The sequence below is a fragment of the Carya illinoinensis genome, chromosome 13 (assembly GCF_018687715.1).
Source record: "Carya illinoinensis cultivar Pawnee chromosome 13, C.illinoinensisPawnee_v1, whole genome shotgun sequence".
Lineage (NCBI taxonomy): Eukaryota > Viridiplantae > Streptophyta > Magnoliopsida > Fagales > Juglandaceae > Carya > Carya illinoinensis.
Genome location: NC_056764.1, coordinates 3,803,339 through 3,823,438, shown reverse-complemented (window position 1 = coordinate 3,823,438; position 20,100 = coordinate 3,803,339). Strand labels below are relative to the sequence as shown.

Here is a 20,100-nt window from a genome sequence, read left to right as displayed (position 1 = left end):
TTTATCTTGGAATGCCTAATCCAAAATTTAAGATCTTTGATATAAAAGTTAAAAGTAAAATAAAATATTATTAAAATAAAAAATTATAATAATTATACAAAATTAGATAAAATTGTTTGATTTTATATTACCAAACTAGCCTTAAATGTCGAATGCCGAAGAAGCCTCGTAAATACATAAACTCAACCAATGCATGATTTCTTTTATCGAATTTTGAAGCGCATGTAGGTTATGATTACTAATGACTAATGATTTGGAGCTTATTTGGCATGGTACCCGAAAACGAAAAAAAATAAAAATGGGTTTTGCTACATAACTTCTCAACACTCCAAAACCCCACTTTTTTTTTTTAAATTTTTATTATTTTATTTTTTATCAAATATTTAATATATAAATAATGAATAAAATAATTAAATTAATTGAAAAAGAATAAATTAAAAAAAATATTAAAAAAATTAAAAAATTAAAAAAAAATGGAATGTTGGGGTGTTGGGAGGTTGTATAGATTTTTTCTTAGAAAATAAACACCCAATTCAAACCTAAACAAAGGAAAAACGAAAAGAGACAAATGGACGTGCTTTCAAAATGTGGCATGGTATCCAAGGCATGCTTTTCATATATATATATATAAAGGCTTTTGATTTCATGTGCATCAAATAGTGTGTCTGTAGTGTATGAAACCTAGCAACCTTGACTGAAGCTTCCTTCATCCTCACTTCTCTAATAATACTCTACTGAATTGCCTGTACCCTTGTCGGCCGGGACAAAATCCCGGTGAGTCACCGGACGTGGAATGTAGGGTGGCTTTGCACATCTTAGCAATGCCCAATTAACCCCATCAAAGAATGGATGGTGTTTAATTGCCGCAGCACCCATTGTAGACCCCATTCTCCTAGTGGGGTCCTTCATTAAAAGTTGTACAATCAAGTCCTTAGCCGAGCCAGGTACAGTTGGTTCCTTTGGAAATTGTAGGGCCCTTGCCACTATGTTTGTTAGGGTCAAATCATGGCCAATACCCTTAAAGGGTGTAACCCCATAGAACATTTCATACATGAAAATCCCAAGTGTCCACCAATCTACTGCACTGCCATGTCCTTCCCCGGAAACAATCTCCGGCGCCAAGTACTCGTGGGTCCCCACAAATGACATTGATCGGACGTCAATTGGTTCTGCCACGATCTCGAGGGTCCCACGATGATCTGACCTCTTCTTGCGCTTGCGTTTTGGATGAAAGCACGATACAGCTGGCGCAATACAATTGGGTAGAATACATGATGAGGTATCAAACGGAGGAGGGTCGTTTTGGTATTCGTTGGTAGGATTTTGTACTTGAGGGTTTTGGTCGGAAACAAGTTGAGCTGTTGATGTGGAACTGTCACCTTTAAGGGAGAGATCAAAATCCGTTAGCATTATGTGACCGTCCGATCTCACTAGTACATTTTCAGGTTTAAGATCCCGATAGATAATTCCCATCATGTGCAGGTATTCTAGGGCAACTACAACTTCTGAAGCATAAAACCTGAAACACAAACATCCATGAAAAAACTCATGTTAGCATCATCAACATGTTCTCATTCAAATGAATATTGAAAAGATGAAAAAGATCACAGTATACTCCCATAATTGAGTTGCAAAATAAAGTGGGATCCACAGTGGATGCATGACCTTTGACCAAAAGAAAGTGGAAATAATGTGGCCTCAATGTGAGGAGGAGGAAGCCATGGAAGATGCAGAATAACTACAATCTTCCACGAGAGGGTCCACCATTGGGTTGGGTTGCTGTGCACTGTGATCGTCATAATGATCATGAAGTTGAAGTAGGGACAAAAGAATTAAAGAGAAAATCTTCAACCATGCCTATAGCTACTAGCTAGCCTTTACATGATCATGAAACAGGCTTAGAAACATTACCACTTTGGGGATCATTAACCAGAAGTTTAACAATTAATACTATAATATAGTGCTCTTTCTTGTTTCTTTCTCACCATTCTTTCTCATGAAAAAAAATTATAATTTATATATGTGAGGTTAAAAGTAGCCTTAAAATAATATTACCCATATTATATATATATATATATGAGACTCTCTCTCTCTCTAAAATAAACTAAGGGGGCGTCGTAGAGTATTATATTCATCTAGATCATGAATATCTCACAAATGTAAAATTAAGGCGGTATAAATCGTTTTAGAGAGTTTACCTATTTCATCATGTGATTCTCATTTGTTGTAATTGAACTGATTAAAAACGACAAATATGGATGATAATCATCTAGAATTCTCGAAGGAATTTCATCCAATAAAGAGTTTTTAAATAAGTAATATTATATACATTCCTACAATGAGATTTATAGTTAAAAACATAATTTCTTTACGTGGGCTACAAATTTACTCACATTTTTTTTAATGAGTATGCGAGATTTGTATAATCTAAAATTGGACGCACATCTTAAGATTGCCAATAAACATTTCTCTTTTTAAAATGATGACCATTAATCAATTTCATGTAATTGATTTGATATATATATCACATGCATTCGATCTTCAGTAAAAGGTTTAATTAGTTTAAACATTATTGTGGCTGTGGAGCTAGCAGCCTAATTTGAATAAAACTTGGCCAAAAATGAGTGATGTGTGGAAGCTAACTTAGTGGTGCTCTCTCAATTTGAAGTACTTCTTCCATCTAACGTGAAAGTGGGATCAATGATGATCCAAAGGGCGACAGACCCACCAAAGACAAAGAACAAACACATGGACCCCCACAAACAATATTGAACAGAGGAAGGACCCCACTGTCCCACTTATTATGATGCATCATTGGTCCTCCTCATGCAGTCGTAAAAATCATATTTATGACATAAATAACGCCATAACCATATATACCCTACATGCATTATACTGATCCATATGGCACTTCTACAAACACACACACCCAGCAAGCATAATAATGCTACGTAATTAGTAACTGTACGCACCGTACGGCTGCCTCGTCGAACCTTTTTTCCGGTTGGTTTTGACGGATAACATGGAGGTCGCCGCCGGGACAGAACTCGGTCAGCAAACAAGACCACCTTGGTGAGTCCAAGGTTGCATAGAGCCTAGGCAGAAAAGGATGGTCCAAGATTTCCAGTATTTCCCTCTCTATTCTTGCCCTATCGTCCTTGTTCCTGTTGACCAGCTCTTTCTTGTCCATCACCTTGGCCGCGAACATGCACCCGTTGCTACCCTTTAGCTCCACCAGAAACACGCTGCCTATGTCGCCGCTGCCGAGGCGGTGGAGGAAGCGGAGGTCCTCGAGGCCCAACGTCGCGGGGTTTTCGGATTTCACTCGACGGATTGCCGTCCAACATGGATCGTGGGATGGCGCGTGAGGCTTGGCGGAGGAGGAGGCATGGCTGGAGCCGGTCCGTGTGGTTGTTTCAGTACTCGAACTCGTGCTGCACTTAGTTTCATTGGGAGTACTAATGGTAGTGGTGGTCGTAGTAGTGGTAGTTGTGGTAGCAGAAGTGGTGGTAGAATTGATGCTAAGGTTGTCGATATCGTCGGAGACATCATCAACACATGGTTGCATGGTGGTGGAAAAGACGGGGGTGGAGGTGGAGCCACCCTTTGCAGAAGAGGAAAATGGCTGATGAACGAGAGAGTGGGGAAGAGAAAATGAGAGGGAGAGGTTTTTGAAGGTTTGGGAAAGACGGGACGGGCCGGCAGTGTTAGAATGGGCCATATGGCCGGTTTTGTTCCAATAGGACCCAATAGCATTATATTTAAATGGCTAATATCATTTTCAATTTATCGTACCATCAAACCAAATGGGTTGCTCCCAAAGTAACGAATAATGTTAATATGCATATAATTAATATTGAAATAACTATCTTATATATCGTCTCTCATTAGGAAGATGTTAATTTTATATCCTTTTAATGAGTTCTGACCCCAATTTTTTTCCGCTCTTGGGCTTAATCACAGCAACATGAATACCTTGAATAGCATGAAAGGTAATTCCAAAACAAGATGATAATCACTTGGATATAATTAACAGGAATGGTCTTCCTGTACTGTAATGGATTCCCTGAGACAATGCCATCCATTTATTACCTGATGTACAGTTTACAAAATGACAGTCTCTGTGGCCTATACCGTAAGAGGGTGCCGCCTATAGTCCTGAACAGGCAAAACCCATCTTTACAAATAGAGAAGCTTACAAACAATGCTATGATACATGAATAAGACCTATGTGCTAGTTTATGCACAACACAACCATGCCATGAAGAATTCCAACAGGCCAGTATTCAAGCAATCGAAATATAAGTTTGATAAATTAAACCCTAAATCGGGCACAATGTAACCAATCTTCGTATGGATGTGGGTGAACTGCCTGGCACCACGGCATCTGAGTTAATATAGAATGCTTATACTATGTAGGTCTGTTTCAAATCCTTCCGACCACGCTTTCTTCTTGGGTTGGCACTGATCATGCAAGAGAATGCATTGACAAGTTCAGAATCCTCTTCTGTAACCAAAATCTTAGCTTTGTTAGGATCAGCAAGCAGGAGCTTTGCCACAAGGTATCCTGCAATTGACCAGGTCTGGAAAAGGCGTGCTTGTTTTCCAATGAACCTTCCTCTTTTGGTGTCATAATATTCAGGCCAGTTGTCTTTTGATACACGTTTCTCAGCTATCTCAACAGCTCTCGCAGCAATTTCTGGTCTATTCATCTTTATGCATGCAACTGTGAACTGCAAAGATATCAAGACTGTTAAATTACTGTATGTGTTTGGGGAGAGAGAGAGAGAGAGAGAGAGAGAGAGAGAGAGAGAGAGAGAGAGAGAGAGAGAGAGAGAGAGAGAGAGAGAGATTAGTAATATTAACATCAAAAGTTCAAAACTGCCAAACACGTGTAAAATGCGTATCTTTTTTAGCTTGAAACACAGATTTTGCTAATTAATACCACCACAACTAACCTGCCAGAGCAGAGTTGGCCAAGAACCTGCATTGTGGTAGGACCAAGGGCTGCACCAAAAATAAATGAACCAGGCATGAATGAAACAGCAAAGTCAAAGAAAAATGTATATCATCATTATAAAGGTGGATACAGGACACATTACGTGTTCTTCGGATCACTTCCTGTGATAATCTGCCACTCCCGACCTTCAAGAGCAGGATAACATATCTTGAATGGCATATCTGCCACCAAATCTACCCATTTGGCTTCAATCAGGTCCAATATGGCATGTGACTGATCTGCTGTCGCAAGACTGCTTACGACAGACCACAAGTTTCCTAGAGAAAAAAATCGGAAATCCATGTGAGCTGGTTGCAGGTTTCCAATTAGATAGCCCCCTTTATTGGGTATCCATTCCACCAACCAAGGAGAAATCTGATCTGGGTAAATATTGAACTTATTAACTGCATCATATGAGTATTCTTCAGTCTTATAACGGTAAATCTCGTTCAGTTTTTTCGAATCAATCCAATAATACTCCCTGATATGAAATGACAGGGCTACCAGACGATTGTTCAGAGCCCGCAGAAGATCAGCAGATCCATCCTCTGGAGCAAGCATTTCGCGTGCGCATAGTAATGCTGAATAAAATAGTGCCTACAAGAATAAAACAATCATATCAGACTCGGATACTAGTACCCTTACTTGGAAACAACGAGAGGGTACAAAACATGTGTTACAAATGTTACACGTAGTACAGCCTGAGCTTCCAAATAACCTTTTGATTCTTTTTCTTGATGAGTAACAAGAACTCGCTAATTAAATATCATTTTGCATGCTATTTGTAATGAAACAAAAAAAATCCAAAATAAAATATTCCCAGAAAAAAAAAATGATAATTATTATTTATCAAAAAAAAAAAAAATCCCAGAAATCATTTAATATTTTTCCCCCTTCTTTTCAAAGTCTCATATTGCCAAAGCAATCTCCACATTCAAAATTAGAGACGCTTTTGAAAGTTATCTAAAGTGACCATTCAAAGACAATACGAGAGCTTATATACCTGTATTTCTAAAGGATGGCCATGAATTCCCATTCGGCGATCTATCATGCAGGAACCATCTGTCACTAATAATGTAGGAAACATATCAAAACCATCAGCAATACATAGCTTTAGAATCATCTTAATTCCTGTTTGCACATCAACTCTCTCCTGAACAGAGAGGTCCCCAGAGCATTTCCCATAGGCACGCAATAAAATAATCCACCATAATCCTGAAATTGACAATAGCCCAATCAAGATTCAGCATTGCATGAAACTAAGGTAAGCATGAGATTTTTCTCTTTAGAAAACCCGTTGACCTTATGAGAAAACTGACCAGAATCAACTGGTGCAACACGGCCAATTGCAGCCTCTCCAAAGTCAGGATCCAATACCTCTTCTGTTGCATAATCATCACCATCCAGAGGAACTGTGCGCACCTTGAAGCTAGCAGGCATCAGCCCTTGACCAGGACTATGACAATCCATTGTTTTCTCCCAACTCTGCAGTACAGTGATTCATGCGTACAAAAAGGGAATTAATAATATTTCCAATTGATTACGAGTAATTTCCTCAAATGGACTTGCATATGCAACGAGCATAGTGTATGACAATATATACATATATATAAAAATATATATGCAACCGACTTTACAGGCAGCCATGAATCCCATGCAAATATCGCACTATAGAAATTGGATCTATTTTGTTGATTTACAGTGACATAAAGAAAAGTTCTGTTGCTGAACTGTGACAGCAGATCTCATATTAACTATTGCATTAAAACAATATTTCAAGGAGTTGGTGCAACAAAAAAATTATAATCGATTATAATCGATGTATAGCCAATAATAATTTAAATAAATGTATCTTTCACATCAAAAAGCATATGAAAAGCAAACTTTAACATGACAAAATAAGCTTGGCAAACGACTTGTCCCAAGCATTGAACTGTCAGCATCATTGACTAATGGATTACCTGCAACTGAAGCGTATGAAGAATGAAGTTTCGAACAATCTCATACTCCCCCTTCAATAAGAAAGCTATGCCAGAAGGTATGAAATCTCGAATAAAAACCTGATCATAATTTAACGTATTGGAACTAGTCGGATCTTTTGCCGCAATTGTTCCAATTGGACTGCCACAATAATAAACCATCGACTCCCGGAGTAATTCCCATGCTTCATCCTCAATGGAGTCTATACTAACCTTGTGAAATGTTGTATCTCCCAGGGCTCCATTTGTTCCATTAAATGTCATAACCTCATTTTCCTGTTTTAACTCCTGAAACTCCAGAATATTTGATGCATTTACCATACCGTTTATGGGATTTAATTTCTTTGCATTATCCACAAACCATGTCCCAACACCATCTTCAGAAGTTATACCACCTACACTCTCATCCCTTTGGCATTTGCAGTGCTGAAGACAAGAAGGATCAATTTTTGCATTTCTAAGAAAACCACTGCCTATCCCTCGAACTCCATACTGTAGCATACTTGAGCGCTTGAGAAATTGCGAACAACTTGAGGCTCTTCTCCTCGAGCATTTGAAATGGAACTCAAATGCACATCTTGAGTTTGATTTGCTAAAACACGGGTTACTATAGAAAAGACGAGGTCCAGCCCCACACAAAATTTGCAGAACTGCTTCAGAAGTGCCCATTGATAAAATACTTGTATCAAACTAATATCAAACTTGGTAAAAAAGAATCCAAAAAATCCCGTTTGGTTCAAGACACCTACATAGTGCACATTAAATCAGAAACAACTATAAATCAGCAAAGCCCTTGATGTTCTCAGATTTGTTTCCATAATTTCTAAAGCCAGATAACAAATTCAAACAAGCCTAGATTTTTATTTTTATTTATATTTATTTATTTATTTTTATGGGTAATCAAGAAGTTTTATTCATAAGATAAGACATCGCCTAAGTACACATGAAGTATACATGAGAATTACCTTTTTTTTATTAGTATACGTGAGAAGTACCTAAATAGGGTTTACAACCACAAGTAGAAAATCATGAACATTTAGTCCATTAAAATCAATGACCCCCGCCTATAACAAAAAGGTTTTAAAAAAGAGAACTCATCCATTGTCCTCGCGATCCTCAAAGCTTCTATCATTTGAGGTGAAATCTTAAGTCATTCGCATCCTGCAAACGGTAAATACTTGAAGAATACGAGATATTGTCCCGTATCCGGTAACTGAGAAATTATCTAGGAGAACATGAACATAAAAAAAATATATATATATACTGAGTTTTTCATTGCTGCTACTACCTCTTAAACAACAAAAAAAGCATGTCCGTATCTTTTTCTCACTAACTCGAAGAACCCAAAGCGGGATCTCTCTTCTTGTCTTCCAAATATGTAAAAATAAGCATCCGAAACGATGACCGAGCGGAAAGCTATTAACAGCGCTAACCGAATGGAAAAAAAAACTAGTTCATGTTTTCCAGTAACAAAAGTTGCCAAAACTGTAGAGTATATCGGTATATGTACAATCAGAATTACAATCCTTTCAAAGATACTAAGCTGTGAAATAAGGAATTTAGAATGTTCGGAATATACGGGAAGAATAAAGATTGGGGAGCTGCAAATGGAAAACCAGACTAATTTAGTACCAGACAACAGCAACCAAAAAAGGATGTAGAAGGTAAAGAGAAAAATACATACCCAATTGAACGGAAGAGTGCAAATCTTTTCTACGCGCAGCGTAAATTAATCCGAGATTGTAGATGGTTCGAGCAATGGCAGTGTTTACTCGTGTCTCGAACGAAATCGAAAGGAATGGCGGCCTCGGTCCTTAAAAAATAAAAATCCGAAATAATATTTTGACAACAAATTTTTTGTGGTAAGATGAGTGGCGATACCTTGCCGCTCAGATTACACCGCTCGTTACGTTTTTCTATTTTTTATATTTTATTTTTTAAAAATATAATTTTTTAATTTTTTATCACAATTTTTAATAGACTTATATATTTTTAAAAAAATAAAAAATATATCAATACATTTAAAATTATTTTTTTAATCACTAAGTAAAAGAACAAAATGACTATTTTGGGCGGTCAAATGGGAAGGGTATACAAGCTTTTTCCAACATAAAATGAACCATGAATAAATATTATTTGTCCACGTAAAAAGTATATATTATCTGTGTACTATTTTCTTTGAATATAAGTTAATTATTTTTAAAAAAAATGTTATATATAGTTATAAAGTGTGTATACTCGTTTTAAAAAATTAATAAAATTTATTATTAAAAAATTAAATTTTTTATATAAATTTTATATTTATTAATTTTTTTAAAATAATTGCACACTCATGATTATAAGTATTATTTCTCGTAAAGTATAAATACAATTCTTTGTTGATAATTTTTTTTTTCTTTTTAGCTTATATAGTTGAGTTTTGTTTTGTTTTTTAATGCATCATCAACTATTATACAACATAAATTTATTCATGCCGTACAACTAAAAATGATAATAGAAAATCAAAACTTGTTTTGAAGTCTTAGTAAACTAATGGAAAGAGAAATATTTAATTTTTTATATATATCTTAAGACTCCATTTGCATGCATGTCAGAGACTCTCACTTAATAAGTGGGTTTAATATATAAATATTTAATTAAATTAAATAAAAAATAGAGTTAAGATTTGAATTTAAAACTTAATTATGATATCATATTTATTTTAAAAATTTAAATTGATAGAAAGAGATAAATGAATGAATTATTATTATTATTATTATTTTTATTTAGCTAACGGTAGTTTCTTCCAATATTTCTCTACTCAAACTGCCCATGATGCTGCAGCCTATTTTTCTGATCTAAAAGGCCTATTTTATGGAAAATATTCATTTATTTTTAAATTTCAAAATAAATATTAGTTTTCATTTTAAAACTCTAGCATGTTGAACTTTCTTAAAATAGTGAAAGTATAAAAGTGGTCAATTTCTTGAAATTGGTTCATTTACAGAGGTGGCTCAATGCACACTGTGGCCTAAGGCAAGAATTCAAATTTCAAAATGAAATTATTTTTTAAAAATCTTTTAATACAATAATTCAATAATTTCTCCAGTTAAGTATAAGTATAATACAAATAAAATAGACATGGCTCTCGGTAATGGATGGCACTGTACAATTCTACATCCCACGCGATTTTTTGTTGGGTTTTCGAAATCACATTCCACGCGACTTTTCGTGTCGTCCCGACAATGTTGGTTCTTCGTCTAGGAGGGCTCTTGTGCCCTCGGCTCCTCCGTTTCGATTATCAGTTCAAATCCTGTTTCTATCAACGAAACATTCGTTTTTCAGTTTTCAGGGATCGGACTCCGAGATACCCCTGCAAATTCTTCCGAGGCTCAGACCAACTAAATGGGTAATGTGCTTGTTCGATTTTAACCTGAATTCTGTTAAAAGTCTTTGTTTCTGAATCGTGGGTCGGACACTTTGTAGGCCTTTCTGGAGTGCTTCCATGGCATTTTCAATTGAAGCTCGTGGTAGACTCTTCACGATTCCTTTGGTAATTTTGCTGTTTTTGTTTGGTTTCGAATTGATAAATTTGCAAGAACGATTGTGCCTTTATTTCTTTCTTTCAATTGCTTAAAATGTGGGTTCTGTTAGGATTATAGTTCAGGAGCGTCTGAGTTTAGGTCAATGGGGTGTGAATATTCCTCATAACTTATCAAAAAAAATATTCCTCATACTCCGTATGCTTGATTGGATTTGAAACTTTAAAGGAATGGTGAGTTTTGGATTGGAGAATTTGCATCGTTGTTATTCCTTGTCATTGCTGAACACCCACGCAATGGTTTATGGGACTGACCGAGTTTTGCTTCTTGTGGTGAGCATGGTGGAAAAAGTGTTCAGGCATATACCGTGATTAGTTGGTGCATAATCCTAAAATTTGAAGATAGGGACGTTTTTTAGACCTGTCAATGTTTTGCAATGGCTTCTGTCTTTTGTTGGAGAGACTTGCTGCCATGGCTAAGAGAGGAGGCGAATAAGAAAGTTATTGTTTCCTAGACACCAATACAAGTATTTTCCTCCCTCAATGGCTCATCATTGTTTGGCCTAGTAGGTGCCTCCTTGATGGAGTCTATGCTCCTTATCCTTATATTGGGGTTTTATTTTGCGTCAAGTGGGCAGTAATTGATATTTCTTCTTTCAGTGCTTCCAATTATATAAGACTAGGAAGCAAAATATCTGACCTAAGTAGGTGTTTCCTTGATGGAGTCTATCTTTCTTATTCTCGATACCGGGGTCCTATTTCGCAGCTGGTGGGCAATAATTAAGATTGTTTCTTGTTTCCATGCTTCCTTGTTATTTTAGATGAGAAAGCAAAATTTGGGCATCTTCAGATTTTTGTCTATTGGATGCTGTGACGGTAGGACCTGTTTCTGGCCTATGATCTATGCCTATATGTATGGTAGTAGATTATTTTCGCAACACTCTTAAGGCATTGAGTATTATTCATAGTTTATATTTTTTCCCAGAAGTATTTTACCAAGCTTGCATGGTTCTGCATCTGCCCATGCCCACTGCATCTAGACTGGACACCTTGTTCATAAAACTATTTGGGTGGAGAATCCTAACATGCTATACATTTGAGCATTGCTGATTCTCGAGAAAGTAATAATCTGACCACCAACGAACTGTTAAGTTTTAAGATGCATCATATATAACTGAGGACAAGTCCCTCTCTTTTGCAATTAGGGCAACATGTGGTTGTGGACCAAACTGTAAAACTAGGTAATGTGGTTAGATATATTTCTTGAGCCATCAGAACATATTTAACTCCTGTACATTGCTGGCTGAAATTTTGTTGCTTGAATGGTTATTGGTGGTGGAACTGGTTTATTCTTTAGATAACAACTGTACTCAGTGGCCTAGTCAATGACATCTTTCAGTGTCCTTTATAATAATGGTGTTCTGGTATTTTGTTTTTTTAAATCCATCTGTAAGTAGCTACATAATCAATTTGGCAAATCAGCTGAATCCTTGTGAAATGCATGGTGCAGTGAAGAAGATGAGCAGAAAAGGGGGAACAAAAAGAAAAAAAAAAGAAAAGAAAAGAGAAAAGCCTCCATTGACTTCAATTGCTAAAGAAAACTGGATAAAGATTGAAGAGTTGCATTTGTTCGATGGCATTTCATCAAGTCCTTCAACTCTGTAAGTGAATGAAAAGTTTAATTTCAATTTCAATTGAAGCAACTTAATATTCTCTTTCTGGTAAATTAATCATTCATTGAGGAGAACACTTGACGAATCCACAGCTTATCATTTCTTACGTGGAATGTCATATAGAAGACAACTCAGTCTTGTAAGTCAGTGAGAAAATTAATTTTTTTTTTCTTTTTAAAGAAAGCAACTCAGTCCTTGTCTTTGGAGAAATCTCATGATTCTGCACATTAATCATATAGGAGAATTCTGATGATCCGTAGAACTTGGAACACAAAACATGAACCTCTTTAAAAACTAAGTTTGCTTGCATTTCTGCATGTGTGTACTTTGTGTTTGGGTGTTGGCATTTTAATTTCTATATCATGGCATTCGCCAGAGCTTGAAGACTCTTGGCGTCATGCTGGTTGCAAGTCGGTGAGGGTCGGGTTGGAACAAAATCATGAAGATAAGCATTGAAATGGTTTTTTTTGGGAACTCTTCTTAACAAATTGAGTTTCTTTGATTTCTCACAGAACCATTCCCAGCACTTCCATATCATTTTTTTAAATGCTATTTGTAGAAAAATCAAACTTTTCCCTGGCTTGTACTTTTGAGTTTGAATACTTGGGTTTTGAATAGAATTTCAACTGAAAATATTGGTGAAGGACTAGAAATGGCTAGAGTACTGATGATTGTGGTTCCCTTGGTGGCTTATCCTAAAGAAACTTGCATGACTAACTGGAGATTGTTACTAAAGCTATATGCTGCCAATTTTATAAAACTGTTTTTCTTTGAAATCCCAGCCATCAATACGATGATCATGCTTCCTGCACAAACTTTATTGATTCACAAGCTTACTCGTGAGTGTGTATTTAAATCTAGAAAGAAACTTTCAGAAATTTTTGTTTTCTAGTCAACCAGGGAATCCTAGGTGTTCAACACTGTTAGTATTTAAGAATTGAAATTTAAGCACATGAGGTTTTGGTCGGGAAAATTTTAGTGATGTTTTGTCTTGGGTTTCCATGCCTATGCATGGCATTTGACTGCAAGATATTGTCTGGTAGAAGACGGGGGCACAAAGGTGTCCAGAATTTTCTTGTGATGTGACATTGGATGGTGTACATAACTTTCCACGAAAGTGGTAGATTATTAGAACCGGTTTTCCCGCCGCTTTAAAGTGCTTTAGCCTTAAAAGTCGTTAACCCTGGGAACTTTTGACTAACATGTGAAACACTGAACACAGTGCACATTGTTTTTATTTTTTCACCATGAATTGCACTGTATATATTGTTTGGTGAACATTATTCTTTTATTTCTCATGCATTTCTTTATTCTTTCATTTTTTTTTTCCATTTTTTTTTGTTTTTACCATGAAGGTTTCTCAGTCTCTTGATGGTTCTTTGCTTTTTATTTTTTATTTTTGGGGGCGGGAAGGAGGGGTAAGTGCAATCTCTTGATGTCAAATAGTGAGTAGTTTTATTAGTGCAAGGAAAATATTAATTTTAAAGTAATGTTAAGTATAAGCTCTAAATATACAAGTCTTTTGTAAAAGGAAAATTCTATATATTACTATCATCCCTCTCTCATCCTATTATGCAAGTTGTGATACATTTATCATCATTGGATAGTCTTTTATTAGATGCTTTTTATCATCTAATGATGATAAATATGCTACATCTTACATAGTAGAATGAAAATTGAATGGAAGTATAGAATATAGTATTACTCTATTAATTGACTAATTTAATTTGCGAAATTTATCAATAAATCCTATATTCTATGAAATAAACTAATGGTTAACTTATCAGGTGATATTCAATGAAGGTTTGACAAGTATAAAAAATTTGTAACATTAATTTTTAATTATTCCTGTTTTATATATTGTATTTTTTTAAAATTATTTTTAAGCTGATGTGGTATTTATATATTTTTATTTTTAATTATTATATTTTAAAGGTGACTATTCGACTTTTTAATATATATATATATCGCGTTATTATATGCTTGATTCTGACGCCATGTGATAAGGACGTGGTTAATTTATTTGTGTAAAATGATCAAATTAATGTGATTAATAAAATTTATAAATGTAAATAGTAAATTGATAAAATAAAAAAAAAATTTATATTTAATTTTCTGAACCAATGAAGTGCTGGTTTGGGCAGCTGTCTCGATTCATTTAATCTCGTTTTCTTTTTAAATATTATTAAAATAAAAATATTTTAAAATTTTTAATTTTTTATTTAATTGTTATATATATTTTTTTAAATTTCAAGCAAAATATAAAAATAATCGATTTTTTTCAAATTTCAAAATAAAGTTAATATCAATAAATTACATTAGAATAATATTTTATTTTTTTTCCTATTCTTAAAATTTTAAAATTATATTTTAATTTAAATTATTTTTTAACTATTTATAAATTATTTTATTATCTTTGATCCCGACGGCCATTCCAGTTAATTTTTACAGCTTTACACGGCCCTTCTGTGACTCCTTATTTTTACTGCTGCTGAGCTATGTCACCGCTTTTTCACCCCCCGAGCTGAATTACCCTACATCTCAACCCGATCCAAAAGACTCAAAACCCCGTTCTCATCTCCAATATCAGCTATTTATCCCTTTAGAATTCCCACTTATTACGTCAAGCCCATTCTCGTCTTTTCACTGAAAATAGACCCTTTTGCAATTGCGAATCCTAAAATATCCTCTCTCTCTCATTCATTTTTAAAGCTAAAAAAAACCTAAAAAAGCTGAAACGAAACGCTCTTGGTGGGTCTTTGGGGCAATCGAACCGATTTTCTGACTCAATACCCGATCCAGACCGTCATCTTCTCCCAATCCAACGGTTCTCATCACTCGGTGTAGTGGTTAGTTGCTCTTCCCTCCCCGCCCCCAAAAGTGGTTTTTATCATAAACCCTAGCCGAGAGAGGCCAGTAGTCTGTCTGTCTGTCTCTCTCTCTCTCTCTCTCTCCAACAACAACTTCGTGAACCTCCAAAACTCTCTGATCTTCTCTCTCCCCCCACCCCCCTCTCTCTCCCCCTAGATCTCAGGCTCCGAGATCTTTTTGTTTTGATTTTCAATTCTGTTTATTTTGTTAAAGATGGATTTATCTTTGCCTTCCGTTTCTTTGTGAAGCTGTGTCGATCGGTACCTGAATTGGGGTTTTTTTTTTTTTTTTTTTTTTTTTTCTTTTTCCTTTTGTCTTTTCTTTTTCACGTAGTTATAAGTTATTGTAAGGTTTTTTTGTACTGAAATAATTTTGGCCCGTATCCGGATCCGAGTCCGAGTTCGTGGTTCCTGGTCTGGAACTCGTCTTAGTTTCGGTCGTGGCAAATGGCGAGTCTACAGGATTTTCTGTTTCCGAGAATTTCGTACTCGTTTTCTTTGCATGATTATGAAATCGGTATTTGCTAAAAAATCAGGGTCAGAGTTGGAGTGCGAGTCGGTGTTTGCGTTTGAGTCTGCGATAACTCGGAGATCGTCTCGAGGACTCGGTGGGTTGAGAGGGTATACGAACCGAACGACGTGTTGTGCCGGCTTTTCGGTTCGTTACCGCACGCCAATGCCGTCGGTCGGGATGAGGCGGACCACGAGGGTGTTTGGGGTGGTGAAGGGCTTGGACGGTGGTGCCAGGGTACTGCGTTCCGGGCGACGCCTGTGGCCGGAATCTGTTGAGGGAAAGCTCAGGAGAGGCAACGATGGTGAAGAGTGGTTCAAGCTCGTCAAGAACCCCGGGAACAACGGCGGCCTCGGGTGCAAGCAAAGTGGCTGGTCCCTGGGCGGTGTCAAAAGAGTTACCGCCGTTGACATCAACGATGCTGACGATTGCCAAGCAGAGGAGTCTCCGATTTGTGCTAAGAATGCTGATAATGTTAACCATAGCGTTGACAAATTATTTGGGAGGGTTTATAGCAGAAAGAGGAGGGGAACAGGCACTGAAATTTGCGATTTTTCTTTGGGTGATTCAAATAGAATGTACGGGCGTCAATTTTTTCGTCGGCAAAGGAGAAAGATCGATGGTAGTGAGGGTTTGGAGATCGATGGTATTGAGGGGTTGGAGGTGTTCCTTCCCCGTCCTATGCTTGCGGTTGTTGGCGCTGGTGGTGGGAGCGATTCCTTCATAGTAAGTTTTTTGTACTCCGTTTTGACTTACATGAGGAGGGCCGCGCTGAGATTGAATAAGCTCTCTGCATTCTTGAGCTCCGAGCCGATTGCCAGTGTTTATGCCTTAGGTGGAATTCATTTCTTGCAGGTAAGTCTTGCTGATATGATTCGCCAAAACTGCATTCTTGTGAACTACTCGGGTTTATATATATATATATATATATATTTGAAAGGGGACTTAAAAATTTATCCCGACATTGAGTTTTAATTTATGTTGTTTTTAGGTTAATTTTTCTGTATTATAAATGTTCTTCAGGATCCTCCCATCACTACTGGCTCTGGAATGTGCAAGTTTTTTGGGGCCATAGACTTCATACCCTTGTTCTCTCTGGATTTTTCTACAGTACCTGTTTGTTTTATGTACATGCATTACAGGATGCTTATGAGGTATAAGTGTTGGCCTTTTGCCCTTGCGAATAACTCGTGTGATGCAGACACAAGTGGTGACATGATAACAGACAGTGAAGAAGATGAGAGTGATGAACGCGGAGTATACTTTCCTTCTGATAGAGATCTGTCTGCATCTTTGATGGAACCATCTGAATGCGACAACATGGTGCATGAAGCACATAATTTGGAGAACAGAGCATTATTACACCCGTCCCTTAGAGCTTCGAAATTAGCTGGTCGGTCTGCACAGTCCAGGAATGGTTTAAATTCTCGTGGTTTCCGGAAGAGGAGGAGTTCTCTGAGGAGGGGGAGAGCTAGAAATCTTTCAGCTGTTGGTGGACACAAACCTAGTGGAGCTGTAGTTTCTGATGCAATTCGTAATAGGATAAATGGTATGCCTCTCTCTTCTTTGGTTACAAATAATAAGTTTAGGAGCCCAGTTCGGAGTAGCTCTTTTAGACAAAGTAAAGAAGAGAGTTCTACCTCATGTGGATCCAGGCAGGACGTAGATATATCTGGCTGCACTGCAAACATATTGGTTATTGACTCGGACAATTGTCACCGAGTAGAGGGTGCCAATATTATGTTAGAAATCTCTGCCTCAAGGGAGTGGCTTCTTGTAGTCAAGAAAGAGGGATTCACAAGATATACACAAAAGACAGAAAAAATTATGAGGCCGTGTTCTTGTAACCGATTCACACATGCTATACTGTGGAATTTGGATAATGGTTGGAAGCTAGAGTTTCCCAATCGAATGGACTGGCTCACTTTCAAGGATCTTTACAAGGAATGTTCAGATCGAAATGTTTTGGCTCCTGCTGTGAAGAACATCCCAGTGCCAGGGGTTCTTGAAGTATTAGACTATGGAAATAACAATACTACTTTCTGCAGACCTGATCTATACATTTCCATAAAAGATGATGAGGTCTCTAGAGCTATGGCAAGGAGCACTCCAAATTATGACATGGATTCTGAAGACGAGAAGTGGCTGGAAAAATTCAATAATGAGTATTTTACGGGGAATGATATTCATCATCATGTTTCTGAGGATGCTTTTGAGTTAATGGTTGATAAATTTGAGAAGGCATATTACTGTCATCCTGATGATTTTCCAGATGAAAAGGCAGCCGCTAATCTTTGTCTGGGCCTGGCAAGGAGTGAAGTTGTAGAAGCTGTGAATAATTACTGGATGAAGAAACGGAAACAAAAGGGATCAGCGCTTGTCAGGGTTTTCCAGGTAAAAGCACTAATATAATTGCAATGTTAATTTTAGTTTTCTAGGTTACATTTGCATTGGCCAATAGTACTTTGGGCACGTGTTATTTTGTTTATTTGCTTGTCATATATGATAAAATTATTTTTTATATACTAACTCAAATTCACTAAAACCAAAGGGTGTATCCAAGTGCACAAGAAGTATGCAAGAACCACCTAAATAAGAGAATTTATTTTCTTCCGTCAGATGTGAGAAGAATATTACGTACTAGAAAGAGACTTTCCTTTTGTACTGTTGTATGGTGGTTGAATGTAATGCCATCTGCATGCATATAAATTTTCTATCAATGGTGGAGCTGGTATCACTTATCTTCACCTCCTATCTCTTTGGGTGAGGTTGACGTGTATTTGTCAACTTATAAAGCAATTTTGAAAGAGGTTCACTTTTTGTTTGAATCAAAGTTGATGAAGAGTGTTTTATTCATTCATTTTCTTATCAAAAGTTGATGAAGAGTGTGGATTATTTGAAGTTTGACTTGGCCATTTGATTAGTGTGGATTATTTTGCAACACAGGGTCATCAAGCAAAGAGGGCACAAGTGATTCCCAAGCCATTTTTACGAAAGCGGAGGTCATTCAAACGACAGCGAAGCCAACTTGGAAGAGGCAAACCACCAAGTTTTTTGCGAGGTAAGCTATACAATATTAACTTTTCGGGACCTGAATGATTTGTAACATTCTATAGTAAGGTGGAAAGGAGAAAATTTGGTGTTTAATGATGATTATTTTGTTTCTTATTAAATCTATATTCTAAGGTGTTTGTTGGCACAAATGTATTAGTTATGTATTTTTTTAACAAGTAAGAATAAAGTTTTATTGATGGGAAAGAGGCACAACCAAGTAACAAACTTATCAAATATGTAATCTGTTTAGAATGTTTACTTTTTTTTTATTTTTTATAAGTAAACGGTAGTATTAATAATGATAGGCAACGCCCAAGTACACAAGATGGTATACAAGAGATAAAGAATGTTTACTTTTCCTTTCGCGGCTATGAGTTTAGAATGTTTTTCAATTGTGCAATTGTAGTGGCCCTGCAATTGTATGTTATTACTGGTGATACTTTTTCCCTATGAGATAAAACAAAATTTGTGAAAGTATGACATACAGAAATTCTGGTTAGTAAAAATCTGCTCAATCATGTTGAGGTGCAGTTGATTATTCATCTAAAAAAAGGTTATGAATGAGATCAACTGTGATCTACCGACTGAAACATTTTATGGTGGCTCTGCCTAACTTGAGGAAAAACCAAATTGTTTATTTGCAAAGATAGACATTGATGGATGCAATAATGGTAATAAAACATAATTGAGACTTGTTTAGTTGAAATCGTGTTTGATTTGGTGCGTACGAGTTGTTGGGTGTTTTTTCACCTTTGCGTTAATAGCTGCACTTCATCTTGTATTGATTTGCAGTAATAGCAGCTGAACAAGATGCTTTGGAAGAAAAGAATTCTATGCTCAAAGTCAAAGAAGCTAATGCGTCTGCAAACAGATCCGTGGAATTAGCTGTTCTCAAACGTAAAAGGGCTCAGTTTCTAATGGAGAATGCAGATTTAGCAACTTACAGAGCCGTGATGGCACTTCAAATTTCAGAAGCAGCTCGAGTTGCTGAATCAACAGATGCTACTACCAGTTATTTTCTTGACTGATGGACGAGGTGTTCCTGATGCTAATCAGAATGGCGATTTTTTTCCCCTTTTTTAAATTACAGGAAGGATTGCAGCCCCATGGCTGGTTTTGAAGTCGTCAGGAAGGTTACCTTTGAATGATTGTAATTTTGTATAGATGTTGATTGAATGTACATCCTGTATTATTATATGTTCACACCAATCGTGTACAATGGAGGTTAGTTCATTCCCTTGGGAAAAAAAAAAAAAAATAGAAAAAGAAATACGAGAAAAAATTTGAGACGTAGGTCATGCCGATGTCTCTTAACTCTTAGGTGATTCTGTTTTAAGAATGTGAATATTTAGAAATGTAATCTGCATTCTGTGCTTAGTATTCTCAAAAGTCCGTGAGTGAGTAGTCTAAAATAGATAGATATGCATAAAATCTCTCATCCCCGGCAGCCCCATTCTTTTACACAAAACACTGTATGGTTGACGTGCCAGTGAC

General features: G+C 36.5%; 3 protein-coding genes across 4 annotated transcripts; 1 reads left to right on the top strand and 2 right to left on the bottom strand.

Moving 5' to 3' along the window:
- Window positions 1-575: 575 nt before the first annotated feature.
- LOC122291418 (serine/threonine-protein kinase D6PK-like) lies at window positions 576-3,736 on the bottom strand. Its single transcript, XM_043099126.1, has 2 exons — window positions 2,973-3,736; window positions 576-1,519 (listed from the first exon to the last, which is right to left on the bottom strand). Exons 1-2 carry the CDS (start codon window positions 3,719-3,721, stop codon window positions 721-723), a joined length of 1,548 nt encoding a protein of 515 aa, XP_042955060.1. The 5' UTR covers window positions 3,722-3,736; the 3' UTR covers window positions 576-720.
- Window positions 3,737-4,067: 331 nt separating this feature from the next.
- On the bottom strand, window positions 4,068-8,829 carry LOC122291417 (neutral/alkaline invertase 3, chloroplastic-like). The gene is made up of 7 exons (XM_043099125.1): window positions 8,663-8,829; window positions 6,961-7,723; window positions 6,319-6,484; window positions 6,003-6,214; window positions 5,103-5,596; window positions 4,959-5,007; window positions 4,068-4,733 (listed from the first exon to the last, which is right to left on the bottom strand). Exons 2-7 carry the CDS (start codon window positions 7,645-7,647, stop codon window positions 4,407-4,409), a joined length of 1,935 nt encoding a protein of 644 aa, XP_042955059.1. The 5' UTR covers window positions 7,648-7,723; window positions 8,663-8,829; the 3' UTR covers window positions 4,068-4,406.
- A 1,291-nt stretch (window positions 8,830-10,120) lies between these two features.
- LOC122291416 lies at window positions 10,121-19,995 on the top strand. Of its 2 annotated transcripts, XM_043099124.1 has the most exons (7): window positions 10,121-10,366; window positions 10,444-10,510; window positions 12,009-12,159; window positions 15,578-16,407; window positions 16,576-17,946; window positions 18,499-18,613; window positions 19,399-19,995. In XM_043099124.1, exons 3-7 carry the CDS (start codon window positions 12,132-12,134, stop codon window positions 19,632-19,634), a joined length of 2,580 nt encoding a protein of 859 aa, XP_042955058.1. In that variant the 5' UTR covers window positions 10,121-10,366; window positions 10,444-10,510; window positions 12,009-12,131; the 3' UTR covers window positions 19,635-19,995. The 2 variants fall into 2 exon arrangements, with proteins under 2 accessions (XP_042955058.1, XP_042955057.1); XM_043099123.1 differs by lacking the exons at window positions 10,121-10,366; window positions 10,444-10,510; window positions 12,009-12,159 and having other exon boundaries at window positions 14,523-16,407.
- The last annotated feature ends 105 nt before the right edge of the window (window positions 19,996-20,100 follow it).

Excerpts from the sequence above, each read along its gene's own strand:
- LOC122291418 (XM_043099126.1), bottom strand. The coding sequence starts at position 3,721 with ATGGCCCATTCTAACACTGCCGGCCCGTCCCGTCTTTCCCAAACCTTC. Across the intron at positions 1,520-2,972 it reads TTCGACGAGGCAGCCGTACG|GTTTTATGCTTCAGAAGTTG; the intron begins GTGCGTACAGTT and ends TTTGTGTTTCAG.
- LOC122291416 (XM_043099123.1), top strand. The coding sequence starts at position 15,544 with ATGATTATGAAATCGGTATTTGCTAAAAAATCAGGGTCAGAGTTGGAG. Across the intron at positions 16,408-16,575 it reads GTGGAATTCATTTCTTGCAG|GATCCTCCCATCACTACTGG; the intron begins GTAAGTCTTGCT and ends AATGTTCTTCAG. Across the intron at positions 18,614-19,398 it reads ACCACCAAGTTTTTTGCGAG|TAATAGCAGCTGAACAAGAT; the intron begins GTAAGCTATACA and ends ATTGATTTGCAG.
- LOC122291417 (XM_043099125.1), bottom strand. The coding sequence starts at position 7,647 with ATGGGCACTTCTGAAGCAGTTCTGCAAATTTTGTGTGGGGCTGGACCT. Across the intron at positions 6,485-6,960 it reads TTCATACGCTTCAGTTGCAG|AGTTGGGAGAAAACAATGGA; the intron begins GTAATCCATTAG and ends ACTGTACTGCAG. Across the intron at positions 5,008-5,102 it reads GGAAGTGATCCGAAGAACAC|CCCTTGGTCCTACCACAATG; the intron begins GTAATGTGTCCT and ends TTTTTGGTGCAG.